This window comes from Panulirus ornatus, chromosome 38 (assembly GCF_036320965.1).
Source record: "Panulirus ornatus isolate Po-2019 chromosome 38, ASM3632096v1, whole genome shotgun sequence".
Lineage (NCBI taxonomy): Eukaryota > Metazoa > Arthropoda > Malacostraca > Decapoda > Palinuridae > Panulirus > Panulirus ornatus.
The window spans coordinates 8,769,408-8,788,230 of record NC_092261.1 but is presented as its reverse complement, the minus strand read 5'-3'; the positions used below and the strand labels follow the sequence as shown (position 1 = coordinate 8,788,230).

Genomic DNA, 18,823 nt, shown 5'->3' with positions numbered 1-18,823 from the left:
ATAGAACAAACTATGCAAAGGTGAATTCAATATAGAGAGTATTTGAAAAATACAAGACTGTATGACAGACTATTTGAGGTTTGGTAGTGTAGCCCTACAAATGTAAAGCTCTCTACCGAGAAAAACAAATGGGTAATTATTTACACACGATCTAAATTTCAAATCAAAACTTTTTCATACTAAAAAATGGGGCCCCGCAAGTGTAAAACTCCTTTTTGTACAGTGCAAATAGGTAATTCATACATACACTAAAAAAACAAAGTATCAGAGCCAGAACAATTTGCTGAATAGCTGTAGATTTCGGTACATTCTGATGGTAAGAGAAACATTATTGGGAAATGAACAAATTTATACATCTCAAGAACTGCTCTTATCCATAGGAGGGATATAGGTAGTACAAAATCAGGCAACCCAAAACAAGGCAGAGGACATTAATTTCTTCCAAAAATAATAGATTTAGAAGATGGGTGTTCTCTACAGAAATTAATGGAGTAAAGTGAAAATACAGAAAAGGTAGAAACAAAAACTAAAAGCAAGAGCCAGGAATTTTTTTTCTAAACTAGTTTTGATAACATCTGAAGAAGATATTGTTAAAACTAGCCGGCAGGAATAAATTCCAAGCTCTTGCTTTCAAATTTCAATACTACCTTTTACCCAGTTAGGAAAGTTGATCACAGTTTAGGAAATTCAGTGTACCCGCATTGCTTACATAAAAAAGGGAGTAGTTGAAAACTGGAAAAAGTTATATGGTAGTATAGACAAGACTAGCATTAGAGAAAATTTTGAAGATTAAACTAGAGTGAGAATTAGTCATATATGCTGTGAAAGTTGAAATTCATATGGACAACCAAGTGATGAAATATTGTTAATATAAGGAGCAGCCAAAGAGCTTAACTTTCTCTATATAAAGACATTGCACAGTGATCTACAACAGAGGTGATGAGAAGGTAAAGAACATATTTTTGTCTTTTTCTTATCAATGTCCTATTTGTTGACAGAGATAGAGATCAGTAGGATTGGTCAGCGTGTAATAGATGAGCTCATTCAGCCCCTGCGAAGTGTCCAGCTGGACGAGCATGAGTATGCATGTCTTAAAGCAATTGTATTCTTTGATCCTGGTAAGCCAAAGACAATTTCTTTCAAGTTTATGCATGGAAATAAAGTATATCATAATGTCTCCCTGTCTCCCAAGAAAACCCAGTGCTTTATTGTTATTTCCACTCCTTTGTTCATCTTTCTATATATGTCTCCATTTTTTAAATAATTTTCCATGTGCTCTCACCCATTTGCCATACATGCTGCATTTACACATCATCAGTCAAAACAAAAACATTCAGTTTATCTAGGGTATTTAGAGCCAAAGCAGCCCCTCTAAGAAGCAACAAGTACAAAACTCTTATCCTTAAGCACAAATAATGACATGTCCCTCACCAAACCAAGCCTGATGGAAAGTGGGTGATGGAGAGGTCACTGCCAAGTCAATTGAGGGGTTGGGACCTGAGCTTTTTTTCTCAAACCCTACTTATTTTTATTTCAAAAGTAACCCAAATACCCTTGTCCTCACTTTGTCTTCGTTACATAATACACTGCATGCACTTGACATTATGAGCATGTTATTGTCCTTATTTAGGATCTCATTTTCTTTTCCTTTTTTTGTCAGTTCTTAAAAAATTAGAAAAAAAAAATAGGGCCCCAGAAAACATTATCATCCCTCTTTCATGGGGGTGCAATATTGTTTGCCTCAAGGTATGTGATTGCTCTCAATGCCATGCACATAACCCTCTATACCTCCCTTTAACACAGCTTACACATCCCTCCTTATGACAGTTACACTAAAACGTTCATCTTCTATTTTTTCTATCCATCTATCTATCTATATCTCTGATGCCTGTTCCTTTCTAAAACTCCCTCACTGTGGTGGCCACAGCAAAAGAGTCTCCATAACTAGTGAACTCTAGTGCCACTTCTTATCCTTCAGAGCCTCACCATTATCAGGTCACTTGCAGGGTGCAGAGGGCAAGTCTAGCGCAGTATTTTGCAGAGGCTCCTACCTAACATTCTTACGGACAGCTTTTTTCGTCGCTTATTTCCATTTCCAAAGCCCTCATGAATTTCACTGTTCCTCACACTATCATCCTTTACAATCTACATTCTTTAAAACACTATCTCACTTACTGTTAGCCAGTTCCAGTGCCTTATATTATGCTCAAGGGTGCAGCTGGCATGTCATATGCTCCTGTGCTATGCAAGCCAGTCTCCTGAAAAGGAAAAAGTCTCCATTTTCATAAGCTAAAACAGGTAGTAATCTGGATATACATGTGGCAGATAAATCGATTTCTTTCTTCTTATGTGAGAAACATAGCTTCCATTTTCAGATATGTACTTTTCCCTAGTTTACCATGTATTCAAAGATGATTACTATCTCTAAATTAGGCCTGCTGAAAAATAACAAGTGATTCATACTACATCATTTACAACTATTCTCCCTCTTCTTATCATACCAGTGCCTTAAATTATGGCTAAACAAACTGTCTTTCAGTAAACTGACAGTTCTTGACTTCACAAAACACAAAGTAACAATCAAATGATGAACCGTCTGATAACTCAAAATCTTTCTGTGTGTAAACTGTCATAACAACTTTGCTGCCTTCGGTAAAACTCCGGCACTGCCCATTCTCATACCAACAGTCTAACATATGGAGAGCAGGGGGTAGGGTTCGGGTTAGGCTGTACCTGATTCCACACAACAGTAGCACCTACCTACTGTTCCTTTCTCTCAAAGGCTTAGGAAGTACCTGATTCCACACAAATGTAGCACCTGCCTGGTATTCCTTTCTCTTAAAAGCAAGTATAATAAAGCTACATACTATACAAAATTGTGGACTTATAACAATCATTGGCAGCCTAGAAACCACAAATAGTCAAAACCTACTCAGTGAAACTAATATATCTGATACGATCCCATCTCAACATCCCTGGCACTCAATCATATCCACAGCACTACACCCCTCTCACCCAGAATATTCCATAACTAACCACCAGCCACACAGTAGAAATAAAAAGCATAACTCTTCCTCACACTTCAGTAAATTTGACTTACAAATTCCCCCAATCCCAACAATTAAAACAACGACAAAATACATGCACAGTGAAATAACCCAACAAGCACTAAACAAATGTCCTCCCAACTCAGCCTTAATCTCCACCCTTCCTTTTGTCCACCCATTAGAAACTAAACCCTCCAAACACGTCACACTTTCCCATCAATGCTGTGGGTATAATCAATCCCTACAACACTATAAACACTGCTTCAAAACATCCAAAGACCCTTCATGCCCATGATACAACTAAGATAACCAAAACATCGAGCACTTATATGACCTGGCACATTTCAAAATACAGGTTTTTCACTTTCTCCAAAAATCTTTAAATACTTTCCTTTGTCTCTTCTCTTTTCCATTCACAATCCTTTATATATTTCAGTTAAGGCCTGGCTTTGATGTGGACTTTAGTCCGTGACTGAAGCCTCCAACAAGAAGAAAAAATAAACAAACTGATATAGATATAGACAGAAAATTTAGTATTTATGAAAAAGAATGAAGCTATCACTGCTTACATTTCAGTTATTCGAGGTCTTCGTAACGTGGAACGGGTGAAAGCTTTGCGTTACCAAGTTCAGTTAATGTTAGAAGACTACATTAATGACCGACAATATGAATCCCGTGGCAGGTTTGGGGAGATCCTACTTACACTTCCAGTACTGCAGTCAATAACTTGGCAGATGATTGAACAGATCCAATTTGCTAAACTCTTTGGAGTAGCCAGGATTGACAATCTTCTACAGGAAATGCTCCTGGGTGGTATGTATAACCTTTTCAGTCTCAGTGTCTTTGAATTTTGAATGTCTTGTGATGACTTTTCTAAAAAGCTGTACTTAAATTTCTTGAAGTCAGTCTTTCCAGGTTATTCTGCTTTTCAGTCATTAATATCTACCCTTCCCTGACACTCAGCTTGAAAATTTAAGAGAAAACGACAAGATCTGTCCTCATGTTCCTTTAACTAAACCCAACCATTTCACTGATCTATGAGGTAAATAGCAGGAATTACATTTTTAACTGAATAGGTCAAACTTCTCTATTCCCTTTTAGGCTACCTAAGACCTGAGGAGAGTCTCCCTACATATGTTAGTCATCTATATGGATATCTCTTCCCCTTAGACATTTTACAATTACACCTAACAATTTTGTAAATATCTATGGTGTAATATTTAGGCCAAAAGGTGTAGTAGTCCCCGACTTGTAAGCATGAACAACAATGTCACCACTTTTAAAGATTATAAATTTCTTGGAAGAGTAGAGGATGTCCATAATTGTAGCTGACTGATTGCTGGTTTGTGTGATGACTGCCATGGAGGGTTGAAGGTGTATAGCAAAGGAGAAAGAAGGTACATGCATTTTTCTATCTGCTCACTGGCTTATCTAGGAAACACCTACATATCACACAAAGAACAGACTTTCTAATCAACTTCTGTATCACACAGGGGCAAATGGAGATGGTGTAAACGGATTGTCTGGTGGTTCTGGAGGTGGATATGGTGGAGGTGATGGAGGCATTGGCATAGGAGTACCAGCTCCTCCTCCTGGTGGTGTTGGTCTTCCAATACCTCTTGGGGCTGCCACAGCAGCAGGTGGTGGAATGGCAATGGGAATGAACACAGGTGGAGGGAACATACAGGTACCTACTTCCCATGGACCTCTGTGCCTGTCCTCATATAGCAATAATGATGAAAGTGATAGCCACTTGGGGGTCATTACCCGTGAAATAACAAAGGACCATGGACAGGCCAGAATGGAAAGAACTTTTAAACAAGAATCTACTGATTCAAATTATGATCTGTGATGTACCGCATACTTACGATCAGAAACAAAAAATCATGCTTTCTAAGCTCCACTGCCTTTGTGAAAAGGCTCATTTTAGCTGATGAATTTAAAAGAGTGTAACCAAGTGTTAAAAATGCTACGTATTTGGACAAAATGTTTTGAAACTTTGTATTCCAAATAATACACTAACATAATCTGTGCAATGTTTGTCAATGTCACTTAAATGTTTTATTACTGTTAACAAGCAATCTAATGCAACAGACTACAGGGAAAAGTGTTCACATTGTATAAATACTTTTCCATTCACAAGCTCTGTTAGGATAATTTTCAAAAACTTTATAAGCTGTAATGAACTTGTCACAATTCAAAGGTGTTTGTATGTGTCTGCTTATCGAAATGTTCTATTTCTTTATCATATTCAATACAAATATTATACTGTATGGTTGTTCTTATAAATGTAAAATGTAAAATAAAAGTTAAAAGTGGTTCCTAAAGGTAAGCTTTTCTCCTAACAATTTATACTCTGTGAAATGAGCCATTTCCTTCATTCAGAGCAATGACGTCATTGCAGAATATTCACCTAACACTTAGGTTTTTACATACACATGATACTTTTGTGTTGGAGGCCCTACAGCAATGCTCAAGCACATTATGAAGACAAGATAACCCTAACAAGTATGTTATGAAGACAATAACCCTTATAAGCACATCAGGAAGAATGATGATAACCTAAACTAGCAAGTTAACCCAAACAGACAAGGATGAACAGCAAGGTGTGAGGTACTTTGATCAAGTTAGTAATGAAAGGGTAAAAGTGATGTCTGGAAATAAAAAGAGTGTGGTTGAGAGAGCAGAAAAGGTTATGTTGAAATTATTCAGACATAGAGAATGAGTGAGAAAAGGTTGACAAGGAGGATATATGTGTCAAAAGTGGAGGGAACAAGGAGACCCAGGGGATCAAATTGGAGATGGAAGGATGGAGTGTAAAAGATTCTGGCCTGAACATATAGGAGGGAGAAAAGCATACACAGGATAGCGTTAATTGGAATGATGTGGTATACTGGGGTCAATGCACCATCAGTGGACTGAACCAGGGAATATGAAACACTCAGGGTATACCATGGAAAGGTCAGTGAGGCCTGGATCTGGATAGGGAGGTGTGGTTTTGGTAAATTATACATGACAACTTGTATATGAATATGATCAGATGTGGCCTCTCTCCCTCTGTTAGCTGGTGCTATCTCGCTGATACAGGGGGGGTGGCAATGCTGCTTCCTGTGGGGCCGGGAATGGATAAAGATGAACAAGTATGAATATGTATATGTGTATATATATATGCATATGTACATGTATGTACGTATATGTGCATGTATGTGCATATATGTACACATATAAATGTGTATGTTTCCATGCAGTAGCTCGCTTACATGGGATATGGTGATCAAGCAAGAAAAAAGAAACACAGTACATACAAAACACCTTTAAATATTAAACCCTTCTAGCAAAAAGTACTCACCTTTAAATATCAAACCCTTTTAAGCAAAAAGTACTCATCTTTAAAAACTAAGTAGAAATTTAATATACTTGATTTTCGTTTCCCACATTAGTGAGGTACAGTAAGGAACAGATGAAAAAAGACTATAATTTTTCACATGACTCACACATATAGATAAGGGGGAGAAAAATTGGAAGAAGTGACAAAATTTAAGTAATTGGGAGCTATCTTCGCTAAGTTTGGTGATATGGAAGAAGAGTCCCTTAATGGAACAATATAGGGTGGAGGTGTTAGTACAGAAAAGAAAAAAGAATTAAGGGACAGTATAGTCCTTCTGACCCTGACCTATTCAGCCAAAACATGGATACTGGATGAGTACAAAGGTCATGAACCCAAGCTGAGGAAATGCATTATGAGAGGAGCATGTGGTAAGACTAAATGGAATGAAGTAAGTAATGTTGGTACAAACACGGCATATAAACTAATAACTAATTCAGTGTCCCGAAAGTACCACCCTTACCAAAGAGAAACAGGTTAAATGAATTAGTCTCTATATGATACAAGTTATTGGCTGTGCACATTATTTAGCTAAAAGTAATAGGCAGCACTGAGTTGAATCTAAGCTTAAGATCATTTACAAATGCCTAATACAGTAGCAAATAGATATAACACTCCTCATATAATTCCGCTACAGCATGTATACATTGCTTTTTATGTATAACACTGAAAAGACTCTCTTCACTCAGTAAGTACAGAACAACCATAACCATGACTGAAATCACCAAAATTCTTAACCTATACTCTTACTTTCCTCTCTTCTTACAAAGATATAATGTAGAAAAGAAAACACACATGGGTATGATAAATATCGTTTAATTTTGATAAAAATTATTTAGCTTTATCTAAATGTTAATCTGAATTTGACAAAATGCATCTATTTTCTGAATAAAAAAAAATTTCAAATATTATGTAGATTTAAAAAAAAGACTGCTTAGCATGGAAGCACTGCATTCCAACACATAAGGATATTCATTATTTGACATGGAAAGGAATATTTCTCTAAATATCTTGCAATAAAAAAATTAACTTGTCACTTATCTAGATTTTAATGAAAATTCCTTCATTATAACTTTGAAATATACACAGTTACGAAAAAGGGGTGACGAAACTTCTACTAAAGATATGTATTTTCATGAGGGAAATTTTAACGAAGTAAAACACAAAGTACTGACACAACATGGGCACATAGGGAAAAAGTAAGATGAATGATTCAAAAGCAAAATTTCAGTTACATGAGTAGGAATATACATGAAGGAACGATGAAAGTAAAGTAAAAGAACAGGATGAAAAGGTTCATATGTAAAACAATTGTCTCCAAGGAGGATTTTTTCTTTTATCTATTCATTTATAATTTCCCCGGGACCAATTTCTATAAAGAGTTCAGGTGTTACCCAGGACCTCTTTCTAAAGGTCCCTGCAGCCCAAGGCTGTACTTCTTAGCGGGGATATGCTGACTCCTTTGGAGAGATAAGTTCTCTGACAAGACAGTATTTCTAATGATATAGCCTTACCAAAGATGACTTTTCACTCACAATGTAACCTCTTGCAGGCAGAGCCCAGTAACACTTATGGAGAAGTCTGTACAGGTATACGAAAATGAAGGTGTATGGATGTTTTGTATGACATACATTACTAATTTACAAATGAAAAAGGTACAGAGGATTTAAATAGATAAACAGACATTCAAGAAGTCTGTGGAGGTATACAAAGATTAAGGTGTGTGAATGTTTTGTTCACACATACAGTACTAAACTACAGCAAGAAATGGTGCAGAAGATATAAAGAGATATGCTGATACTGAAGACTGTGATATGTAAGATAAAACAAATAAAAAAACACAAAGTGAAAGGCTATTTTTCTCATTTACTTTCATGATTATGCCAAAGTACCCGTACTCTGAGCACATTTCTCCTCAATCCAAAAAATGACTTCTGCAACATAAGAGTGCTCAGTATATAAATAAGGGACTTTTTATTATCACGTAATCCCCAGGATCCAGTATTACTGGACTCTGCCTGCTTGTGGTTATGCTACAAGTGAAAATTCACTTTAAGCAAATTTGTGTCATCAAAGTACAAACATGTTAAAGAACTTCTCACTCCAAGGGAGTTCATGACCATGCTAATGATCACAGAGAAGCCTTGAAACTGCAGGACCCCATGGAGAAGTCTTAGGGTTACAATAATAATAAGTAACAATAACCTTAAGATCCCTTTTATGTGGCTCCTGCAAGTACAAGGCTGCACTCCATTCAGGATCAGGGATATGATGGACTCCTTTGAAGTAAGTCTTCTTTGAGATCATATTCCTTTCCTTCCAATGACAGTGAAATAGCCAAAACAAAGGCAACTTCTTACCTGCAGTGTAACCACTTGTAGGCAGAGTCTGGTAATATCTAATTCTTATTAATACTCTTTTGAGATACCTCAAACCCATCTTAACTTGGCCCTAAATCAGCTTGGTTACCATTCTATACCAAAATATCATATGACAATCACAGTCATAGCAAAAGATAAAATCAAAATAATACTTATAATTATCAATACTGGATGCTTTAATATAACTACTCAGTTATCCAAGAAAGTACTACTATGAAAGAAATAAAATACTGCTCTTCTCACCTACTGCAATTGTTTTCATTAGAAACTCTGGAGCTCCACTTCCTTATCTACTTCACATTTTTTGACTCCATTTCAGTCTTATATGACAATTTTTCATCATCTCAAAGCTGTTCACAGCTTTACTATAGCTCTATTTCTTTTTTTCTAAATTTTCATTTTTCATTTCCTCCTTATAGTATACCTATCAAGGACAAAATTATTCATGTTAAACATGCTTTCTTTTGTTAAACAGGATACAGGCAGCAACATTTTTACTTAAATGATACCCAATCCTATCTGAAGAATTCTTTAGCAAATGTCACATACACAACTGATAAATCTTCAGAAACCTGAGAATACTAACCAGCTCTGATGTGCAAGAGATTATAAAATAATGTAAGAAAACTAATAATGTATACAACAGTAATTAATGTAAAAAGGGAAAAATTTTCAGTGTAAAGGAACCACTGATGTCAATACAAAATTCATAATTCTCTGAGGATGTAAAAGAAACTATTTCTTTAGATCATTCGAGTTACTTTGGAAAACACTAAAATGAAAATGTAACTGGCATTACTAAGAATTGTTGAAGGAAAAATTTCAAACTTTAACTACCTTCCTCTTCTGGAATATGAAAGTCTTGAGTTGTATGCCCTGCGTCTACAGACATACTGTCATCACAAGCACCATATACATTTGGTTCTAATCACCGAGGAACTGACTGTGTATTGGGTTTAGGCATCTTCTGCAACAGTCCTTGAATTTCCTTTCGTTCATCATAAGATTTCCAAAGCTCATATAGGTTCAAGATGTACCGGGTGATCTCCATGATACGATCTAAGTCTGTGTTTAATTCAGCAAACCACTGCTTACAATCCTTTTGATGAACCACACAGGCCATGTGGATGCAAGCTGCAAATAAGTTGCATTTAATATGCAGTTTGAAAAAGTATCTCCATTATATACAATAGTCAATTTCACCAAAGCAGCAAAAACATAACCTCCAAATGCTTTGCAATTAGCCTTCTTAAACCTATTCATAGGTAATTCATCATAAAAATGTAGCAGTGAGCATTACACAATCAAAGTTGTCTTTGTTGTGCCTCAAAGAAGCAATCAATGTCAACTAATCTCCATCCTAAAACCTGCTTCTTAATTATGGGTGCTGTAACAGTTTGCAGTGTCTCTGAGCAACGCATGAAACTCTTTGTCAAAGAGCCATGCACTAGTACTCCTCTACGTTAATATTCAAGCAAGCTAAGCAATGCAGTAAGTTTTGCACCTCGTTTCCAAACCACATGATAAACTTGGGTGGTTGTCAAGGTGGCAGTGCACAAAAATTGTCCCTGCATTCAGTCATCTTCAAGCATATTCTAGCGAGTCTTCTAGGAAGGGATCTAAGCAGCTTTTAGCTATATTTAGAGGATAAGGCTGAAGATGATTCTGAATTGCTTGACAACGATGATCTGTCTTCGGACTGAGTGGAGTGATTTTATGGACACCAACTTTTCAGCAATGAAAGCCGATCAAACTGAGGCAGGAGAAAAGGTGTCTCTAGGAAAGTTAGAGGTAATGTTGCTAGCACCTGCCTGACCTTGACAACACTGCATGTAAATGGAGTGGCTCGTAATTTTACATTACAAACTTTTATAACTGGTCTATTATGAAAAAATCAATAAATCAAACTGATGATATCAAAGAAATATTTATCATATACGATAAAACACAATAAAAATCAATAAATTTTCCGTGAAGGTAAATTACATGATAAATATGCACGGACAACCAGACCTTACTCCCACAGTTTTTAGTGAATTGGGCTGAAATATCTGCAAAACTTATACGCATTATCAGAATGAAAGTAGTGGACACTTTTGAAGTATTTTTGTTCTACAAATATCTTTGAGATTGTAAGTTTAAATACATTCTTTAGACAAACTGCAAAACTCAAAATCATAGGTTCACAAAGTTAACAAGTTTCACACAAGCACAACCAGATAGAGCAAAAAGAGGCCATAACAAGAGATTTGGTAGAAAGGATGTTAAGAAGTACTTTTACAATAATGGAGTGGTCAATAATAAATGGAAAAGGTGAAATGAAGAAACTGTGAATGCTGACACTGTACGTCTATTTTCAATAAATAGTAATCCTCAAAACCAATCAATGTGTGAATTTTGGAACTATATGAACATCAGAGACACAGGCACACAACTTATGGTAGAAATATATCATAACCTTCATAAGGACTTTGGAAAGTAATGCAGGCTTAAATACTATTTAATTGTAATTTATGCAAGTACTTACATACAACTGTAATACATGTAAGTACTTATAAATGACATTTGAGAAAATTTTACTAAATTTATTGTAAAGTATCTAACTGAAATACTCTGAAAGTTCTGTATGAGCAAAACAATGTACAGCAATGAATAACACACACTTCCAGACATGTTATCTTTAAAATGGCATACTAAACAGATTCCAACTCTATCAAAGAAATCTTAAAACTTCCAACTTACAAAGAGCAATTTCATATGGAGGAAATAGGAGACAAACATCAGTCCGCAAAGAATCATTAACAATTCGCCAAGCCAGCTGTAACACCTCACCTTCCCCACCAAGATCTTGCATGTATTGCACCAAGGGTCTGAAAAATAATCAGTATCAGAAAAAACTACAGTAAGGTGGTCCTAAGAAAAAAATGGTTTATTGAATAATTTGTTACATATAGCTACTAGTTTTCTAGTCTTCTTAAAACATGATTTGTTAACCATAAAATATGAGTCATTTTCAGAGTGTTCAGCAGCCTGGGGGCAATTGTGGTGGCAGTCTCTTTGATATATAGTTAAGTCAGATGGTGGCAGTCTCTGATATTAAGGTATATCAAACCACATCAGAAACTGATGCTAAGATGCAGCATTTGCCAACATGATCTAAAAAAAAGTGTGACTAAGGTCACAATGTGCCAGTAACAGGTTGAAATAAAGCAAGCCCTGAATGAGATATGATGTGCACTTCTGGTGTCAGTGGGATGATAGTCAATATCAGAGCTGATACAAGTTAACTTCTAAACCATATCCCAAATTTGCTTCCATTATATTTCAACTTCATTCACCACAGTACTAAACTATACATGCTTAGCATTTCTCAGCCACTCATCGACAGAGACATTCATCACTGATCAAAATATAATAGTACATCATTTTATCGTTTACACGATTAACCAAAACTCTTTAGACTTAATGCATATTCTTTCATCCATACTTCAATAAAAATATGCATTTTCATAGTGTTTACCAAAAACATCTTAAACAGAGTATAGTAACAAATAAGCCTTCCAAATTGTTATGTGAAAATTACCCTAATACACGCAATGCCCTCGTTAATTACCCTAATACACGCAATGCCCTCGTTAATTACCCTAATACACGCAATGCCCTCATTAATTACCCTAATACACGCAATGCCCTCGTTAATATTATTTTGTTTCTCAGTTCTCAGTCTGCCTTACACATCAAAGTAAACATAAAAACACAAAACTATAGTATATGATACATATATAAATCTGGAGTGGGATGATAATTCATTTTACACAGAAAGTATTCTATATTATCTTACCTGTATGGTTGATAGACAATAAGGCAGCAGTCCATACTTTCTAGTAAATAAAATTCACATTCCAGTATGTGATTAGTTCTGTATGGGAATTCTGAGGAGTATGCATATGAAAACTTGTTCTTCACTGAAAAACAGAATGATAATTGCACTTAGTCTTAAGTAAAATGAAGAGTAATCTTCCTATCAGTTACTATGAACAGACTAAATGTGTCTCTTAAAATTGCTAGCTTCTTCAGTCAATCTAGTACCTGCCTTTGATCATTTTGGGCAGGGTTGTCTTAGCTTTGTAACTGAGGGTGTCATGATCATGAGAATGGGCCATATAAATTTTTCATTGATAACAATGGTAACAACAGCCTGTTAGCAATTCAAATATGAATTTCTGAGAAGTAATACAAAAGCAATCAACAAGTATAAACTTTAGTTGTGGTTAGGTTAAGGCTTGTTTAGCCTACTAGTCCATGTGTATTAGCTCATTTGGTAAATATCTTTTTTCTACATATCTCAAGTGGGCCATTCCCCAGAGTTAGGCAGGCCTCATGATGGACACCCGAGAACTAGGGTGTCAGGTAAAAAGCCAATATCATCACACCCTAATCTTCACTACATCCTTCATTATACCTCCATTTAGCGTCTCTCTTCACTCTATCCATATAGGTAAATGGCATTCTCTGAACTTCACAATATCCTCATAATCATAATACTTAATTTCACTTTACATTCATCGTCATTCCTTCCATAAAAGTCAGGTCAGTGACAATCTTCACAATATCCTTGTCTTCACTACATCCTTATCTTTACTGCATCTTCATCTTCACTAGACTTCTCTTTACCTTAAGTAGAGAGGAGCAGCTAATAAGACATAAATTCAACATGCCACAACACAAATACACAATTCCCACTCTTGACCATTATGTATGAGCTTATTCACAAAAGCTAAAAAGTACACAGACAGTTCTCTTACAACAATTCCTAACATATCACATTTCTGTTTACCAGACATGAAAAAATGTTCATTCAACACATATAATAAATATTTGCCTTCATCCATTCCTGGCACTACCCTGCCCAACAGGAAACAGCATTGCTATCCCCTGCTTCAGCAAGGTAGAGCCAAGAAAACAGACAAAACAGGCCACAATCGTTCATACTCAGTCTCTAGCTATCATATGTAATACAATGAAACCACAGCTTCCTATCCACATCCAGGCCCCATAGACCTTTCCATGGCTTACCCCAGACATTTCATATTCGCTATTTCCCACATTAGTGAAGTAGCGTCAAGAACAGATGACTGAGCCTCGAGAGGGAAAATCCTCACTCAGCCCCCTTCTCTGTTCCCCCCTCTCCCACTCCATTTAGTTGCCTTCTACAACACACAGGGAGTACGAGAAAAATATTCTTTATCCCCTATCCCCTATTCATTCTTTATTCATACATAAAAAGAAAAGCCAGTCGATAAAGGGATCAGTCTTCACAAAAAGGCAACATACAATGGGGCATCCAGCTGAGGCATCCCACCAAACAAAGTAGTTCCTTGGTACCTATGTATAAGTGATAATTCATATGTTGGATTGGGAAACTACAAATTTCTTCTTTGTGTTTGTGCATATGGGTGTTCGTATGTCAGTCATGCATAACTTGGTAACTAACAGTACCGATGACACATTGAATGATCCACCATTATAAATGTAATGAAATTAAAATCAAAGATATAAGACTGTAAAGACATCATAGTTCATTGTTTTTGTTTCAAAGTTGGAATTTTAAAAACATGAAGACTTTGTGCTGTATTTCTTACCCACAGTCTGACAAGTTGAAATCAATCGACTGTTGGAGATAACTCCAAACTCCTCAACCTTGGATGAAAGGAAGACACTTGTGGGGGCAAGGAGAAGAGGATCAATACACTTGAGAGAATTCCTTGCATAGAACCTCTTAAGGAACGTTGTGGCTGTTGCAATAACTTGTTGTCGCAATTTCAGAGTTTCACCAAGCTGCTGAATAACTGAAAAAAATGGATGCAAGTCAAAGGTTTAAATCCTATGCTTTTCATGAAAATCACCCCAATAGAAGCTAGAAAAAAAAATCATACGATATGTCATTCCTCAAACTGATGGTTTTTACAGGTAACTTCGATTATATGTTTACTTCTATCATATGTTTTTTGTTTTTCTTGCCCCTTTTCTCAGTAGCTCATTATCACCTTCCTACCTGAACTGCCTTATAAAAGGATAAATATGTCTATCTATCTATATCTTTGATGCCCATTCCTGAGGGAACTCCTATCAAAGGGGTCACCATGCTATAAAAGTCCCCACTTATACCTGTCTTTACATGAATCCCTCGCACACTCACATTCCATGCATTCCTCCACCATTTCTCTAACTCTAGTACTCTTCCACTCTATTTCTCCATGTTACAGATGGTCTTCCTTTCACAACAACCCCTTTAATCATACAACTATACATTTCCTTGTTAACTCCGCACTTTGCATCCTTTCCACATGCCCAAATCACCTCAAAATATTACCTTTCATTCTCTCTACCACCCCACAATTCATTCCTTTGGCACTCCCTGCCATACCATATCTCTCATTAACCCCCTCATTTCTTTTTTCATTCCATCTAGTCATATCACATGCTCCTCTCAAACAAATTATTTCCACAGCCTGGATTCTTGAGCTCTGTGACTCATTTCCCATCTATATTTTGGTTGTATGGGTCCGGGTCAGGAAGACTATATCGTCCCTTAATCCTTTCTTCATTTCCAGACTTACACCTCTACCCTTTATTATTCTATAAAGGGACCAATGACTCTTCTACCCTGTACTGCTCTCTCCCTTACCTTTCCTTGGAATCACCAATCTTACCCAGGATAGCTCCTAAATACTTAAATTTCTTCACCTCTTCCAGTCATTCTTTCTCTCCATATCTATAACACAGTTTACCACATTTTCTTCTTTCACTCTACAGGGTTTTGCAAAATTTGTACTTTCATTCTGTTTCCTTTCTAACACCACTGCTTTACTTTTACTCCCTTTCATTTAAATTGCCTATGCTTACACTCATCATAAACACTCTGACAACCTGCAACTCCTTCACTCTCAGCAAACAACACAGAATCATCTACAAACAGGCATGTAACTAGCCACTTCATCTCTGCTCCCCCCTTTCCCTACTTTTGCTTTCATCTCTCTTATCACTCCATCCACATATATGTTGAAAGGCCATAGTGATATCACACACCCCTGCCGCACACCCATACGTATATCGAAACTTTTGCTAAACTTGCCATCCACTCTTACGCATGCATATGCTACAGTACAGAAGGCTTTCATACCATGCAGCAGTTGTCTCCCTACCCAATATATCCTAAACATTTCCCAAAAAGCATTCCTTTGTCATATGCTTTGTACAGATCCATAAAAGCTTCATACAGTTTCTTACCTTTTGCTAGATACTTTTTCACAGTAATATTCACCATGAAAATCTGGTTCACACATCCACTACCTTTTCTAAAACCTCTCTGCTCTTCACTCAGTTTGTATTCAGTCACTTCCATCACCCTACCAATCAACACTCTTGCATGTTCGCCATCTCGCTTGTGATCAAGGTAACATCAAGAACTGATGACAGAGCCTTCCTTGTGAGCAAGGTAGTGAGAACAGATGACAGAGCCTTAAAGGAAAATTTCTCACTTGATTCCTTGCTCTGTTCCTTCTTCAGGAAGGTAATAAAAGATGGGAGGATTTCTAGCCACCCATGCCTGACCCTCTTAGTCACTTTCTACGACATGCAGGGAATATGAGGGCAGTATTCTTTCTCCCCTATCCCCAGGGATAACTTGAGACCTATTCCCCTACAACTGTTACATACATCCTCAGCCATTTCCATTAAATTAAGTAATAATAACAGCTTTCACCCAATCATCCATGCTAAATTAGATATCAAATACATCCACTTTATCACACTTTCTCTTCCATATCTCAACATTTCAGCTGTAATCCTATCCATCCCAGGTGCCTTTCCTGCCTTCAACCTCATCATCAGCCTTTCCACTTCTCTTCTTGCAACAAGCCCTGCTATTGTATCTTTTTCCTTCCATCTTCCATACCCATGATGTAATATCTCTGCTACCTCACCTTCTTCCATATTCACCAGTTCTTCAAAATATCTCTCCGACTTCCTTTCACTGCCTCCTTTTGATTCCACAACTCCCCTTCCTCACTTCTCACATTAATATTTCCACCCTCACATCCCCCCTTTCCTTTTTCATCTCCTTCCAGTACAATTTCTTATTTTCCCTTAACTTTTCACTCAACTTTCTTCCAATATATTTATCTCTTCTTTCGTTGATTTCCTCTGTCATTCTTAACATTCTGCTTACACATTTTATATTTGTTCTTCCTTTGTTGAACTCCCATTGGTACATTTCTTTCAAGCAATCTACCATATGCTTTTTTCTACTTTTATACAGCATTTCTAATTTCATTCGTCCACCATGCACTTTCCTTTTATACTTATATCTCACGACCTTGTATCTAAATACTAATCCTACAACGATTAACAGTCTCTAAACATCTTAAACACATTCACACATGTCTGCATCCTTACAATTATTGCACTTTCATCTCAACTTTCAGTCACCCTTCTTTCATATTCCACCTTACACTCTTTCTGATTTTACTTTCTAACTTGTCAACACTTTTACCTCTTCACTCCTTACACCATACCTCCACTTCTCCCTGGTCCTTAACCCTAACAAGAACTGCAAAATGGTCAGAGTCTCCAAAGAATTCTTTCACAAATCTTGACTGATAAATGCCACGTACAAATCCCTCTATTTCTCTGAGTATTTCTCACACATATTCTTTTCAGAAAACACCAGATTCACACATCTTCTAAATGTGTGCAAGAGATTCCTATACTTCATAGCAATATCATTATGTGTACAATGAATAAAGAGTCTTACAATTGCAGAAGAAAATCATGACCTTGTGATACTCGTCCTCAGCAAGTACCTCCAGATCTGCGCGACGTTCCTGAATCAGGTCCTGGCTGTCCAGGAGCCACTGCTGGCTGCAGTATAATGATGTATAACATATCAAGTCACTGAGTAATATATCAAACACTAATCACTTACATATCATGGGGAATTATTTTTTTTTCAACTCAAATATTCAAAATCACAGTAAAGTTCATTCAAAACCACAGTAAAGTTCAAATAAAAATCCCTGAAGAGAGTACAGGAGTGAGCTTCCAAGACGAATACCAGACCTAAAGACATCATATGACCTAAGAAAAATGCAGTTCCACTTACATGCTGGTCATTACTTATCCTATGAACTGCAGCAAACCTTTGATATGACTTTGAACATCAATAAATATGAAAATAGTAACATATTTATTGCTGAAAGGAAAATGGAGGATATTCCCATAATACTTTAGGGGCACAGCAATGAAAATATAAATCATAAAAATGAATTTATTATTTTGCAGAACTCTGTTCCACCAGCAGCTATCACAATATTAAGCTGCATTAGCCATACTTAGGTTATGTTTGGTTTGGGTGACGTTTCTCTGGTTATAACTGCCTTTCTTTTATACTTAAATATACAAAAAAAAAAAATAATATAATAAGGGTTACTGCAGTGAAATAAAGTCTAAAATGCACAGGTTGAATATAATTTTCGCAATGTTAAAAATCAACGAACCTCTAGCCTCCCTGCAACAGATACTTGAAGTTATACGATACATATATTTTATGAGTACTACATTACATATATTTCATATAACTTTTGACTTCATTACAAATATAAATATTCCCCAGTCATTTAAAACTGTTATACGCATTCAACTACTTCCATGGCTCATGAATAACCATTGACATACGGAACACTTACTAGTGGGCACTTTGCCAGAAATTGCCTGCCATTGCATTGAAATTTACAGTAATTATAAACGTTTAGTATCTCTTAAACAGTTTTTGGCGGTTGTTGTTGTCTACCCGAAGCCAGAGGCTCAAGTTGTCAAGGATCACGTCCAGCGACCGCAGACACAAACAGATGTCAGCGAATAAACTTTTCAGCGAATACACAACGGCAAGCGAGAGATCGCCTTGAAATAATCAGAGGGGAGCTGGAAATCCTCCCCTCTCGTCTTTTTTT

The 18,823-nt window shown here is 36.5% G+C and overlaps 2 protein-coding genes across 6 annotated transcripts in view; one reads left to right on the top strand and one right to left on the bottom strand.

The window, feature by feature from the left end:
• Positions 1–5,374, top strand: part of LOC139760885 (hepatocyte nuclear factor 4-gamma-like) — a 23,418-nt gene extending 18,044 nt beyond the window's left edge. For all 3 annotated transcript variants that reach the window (XM_071684623.1, XM_071684624.1, XM_071684625.1), the window contains exons 8-10: positions 999–1,118; positions 3,624–3,860; positions 4,541–5,374. In XM_071684623.1, coding sequence (XP_071540724.1) covers positions 999–1,118; positions 3,624–3,860; positions 4,541–4,899 — 716 coding nt within the window. In that variant the 3' untranslated portion in view covers positions 4,900–5,374. The remainder of the gene's footprint in view (positions 1–998; positions 1,119–3,623; positions 3,861–4,540) is intronic.
• Positions 1,125–18,823, bottom strand: CycC (cyclin C). Of its 3 annotated transcripts, none has more exons than XR_011715423.1 (7): positions 18,560–18,823; positions 17,629–17,735; positions 14,456–14,662; positions 12,655–12,778; positions 11,556–11,683; positions 9,651–9,947; positions 1,125–2,258 (listed from the first exon to the last, which is right to left on the bottom strand). XR_011715423.1 is itself a non-coding variant. In XM_071684628.1 (6 exons), the coding sequence occupies exons 1-6, from the start codon at positions 18,589–18,591 to the stop codon at positions 9,742–9,744; spliced, it is 804 nt and encodes a 267-aa protein (XP_071540729.1). In that variant the 5' UTR covers positions 18,592–18,822; the 3' UTR covers positions 7,233–9,741. The 3 variants fall into 3 exon arrangements, 1 of the variants encoding a protein (XP_071540729.1); XR_011715424.1 differs by lacking the exon at positions 1,125–2,258 and adding an exon at positions 7,233–9,237; XM_071684628.1 differs by lacking the exon at positions 1,125–2,258 and having other exon boundaries at positions 7,233–9,947; positions 18,560–18,822.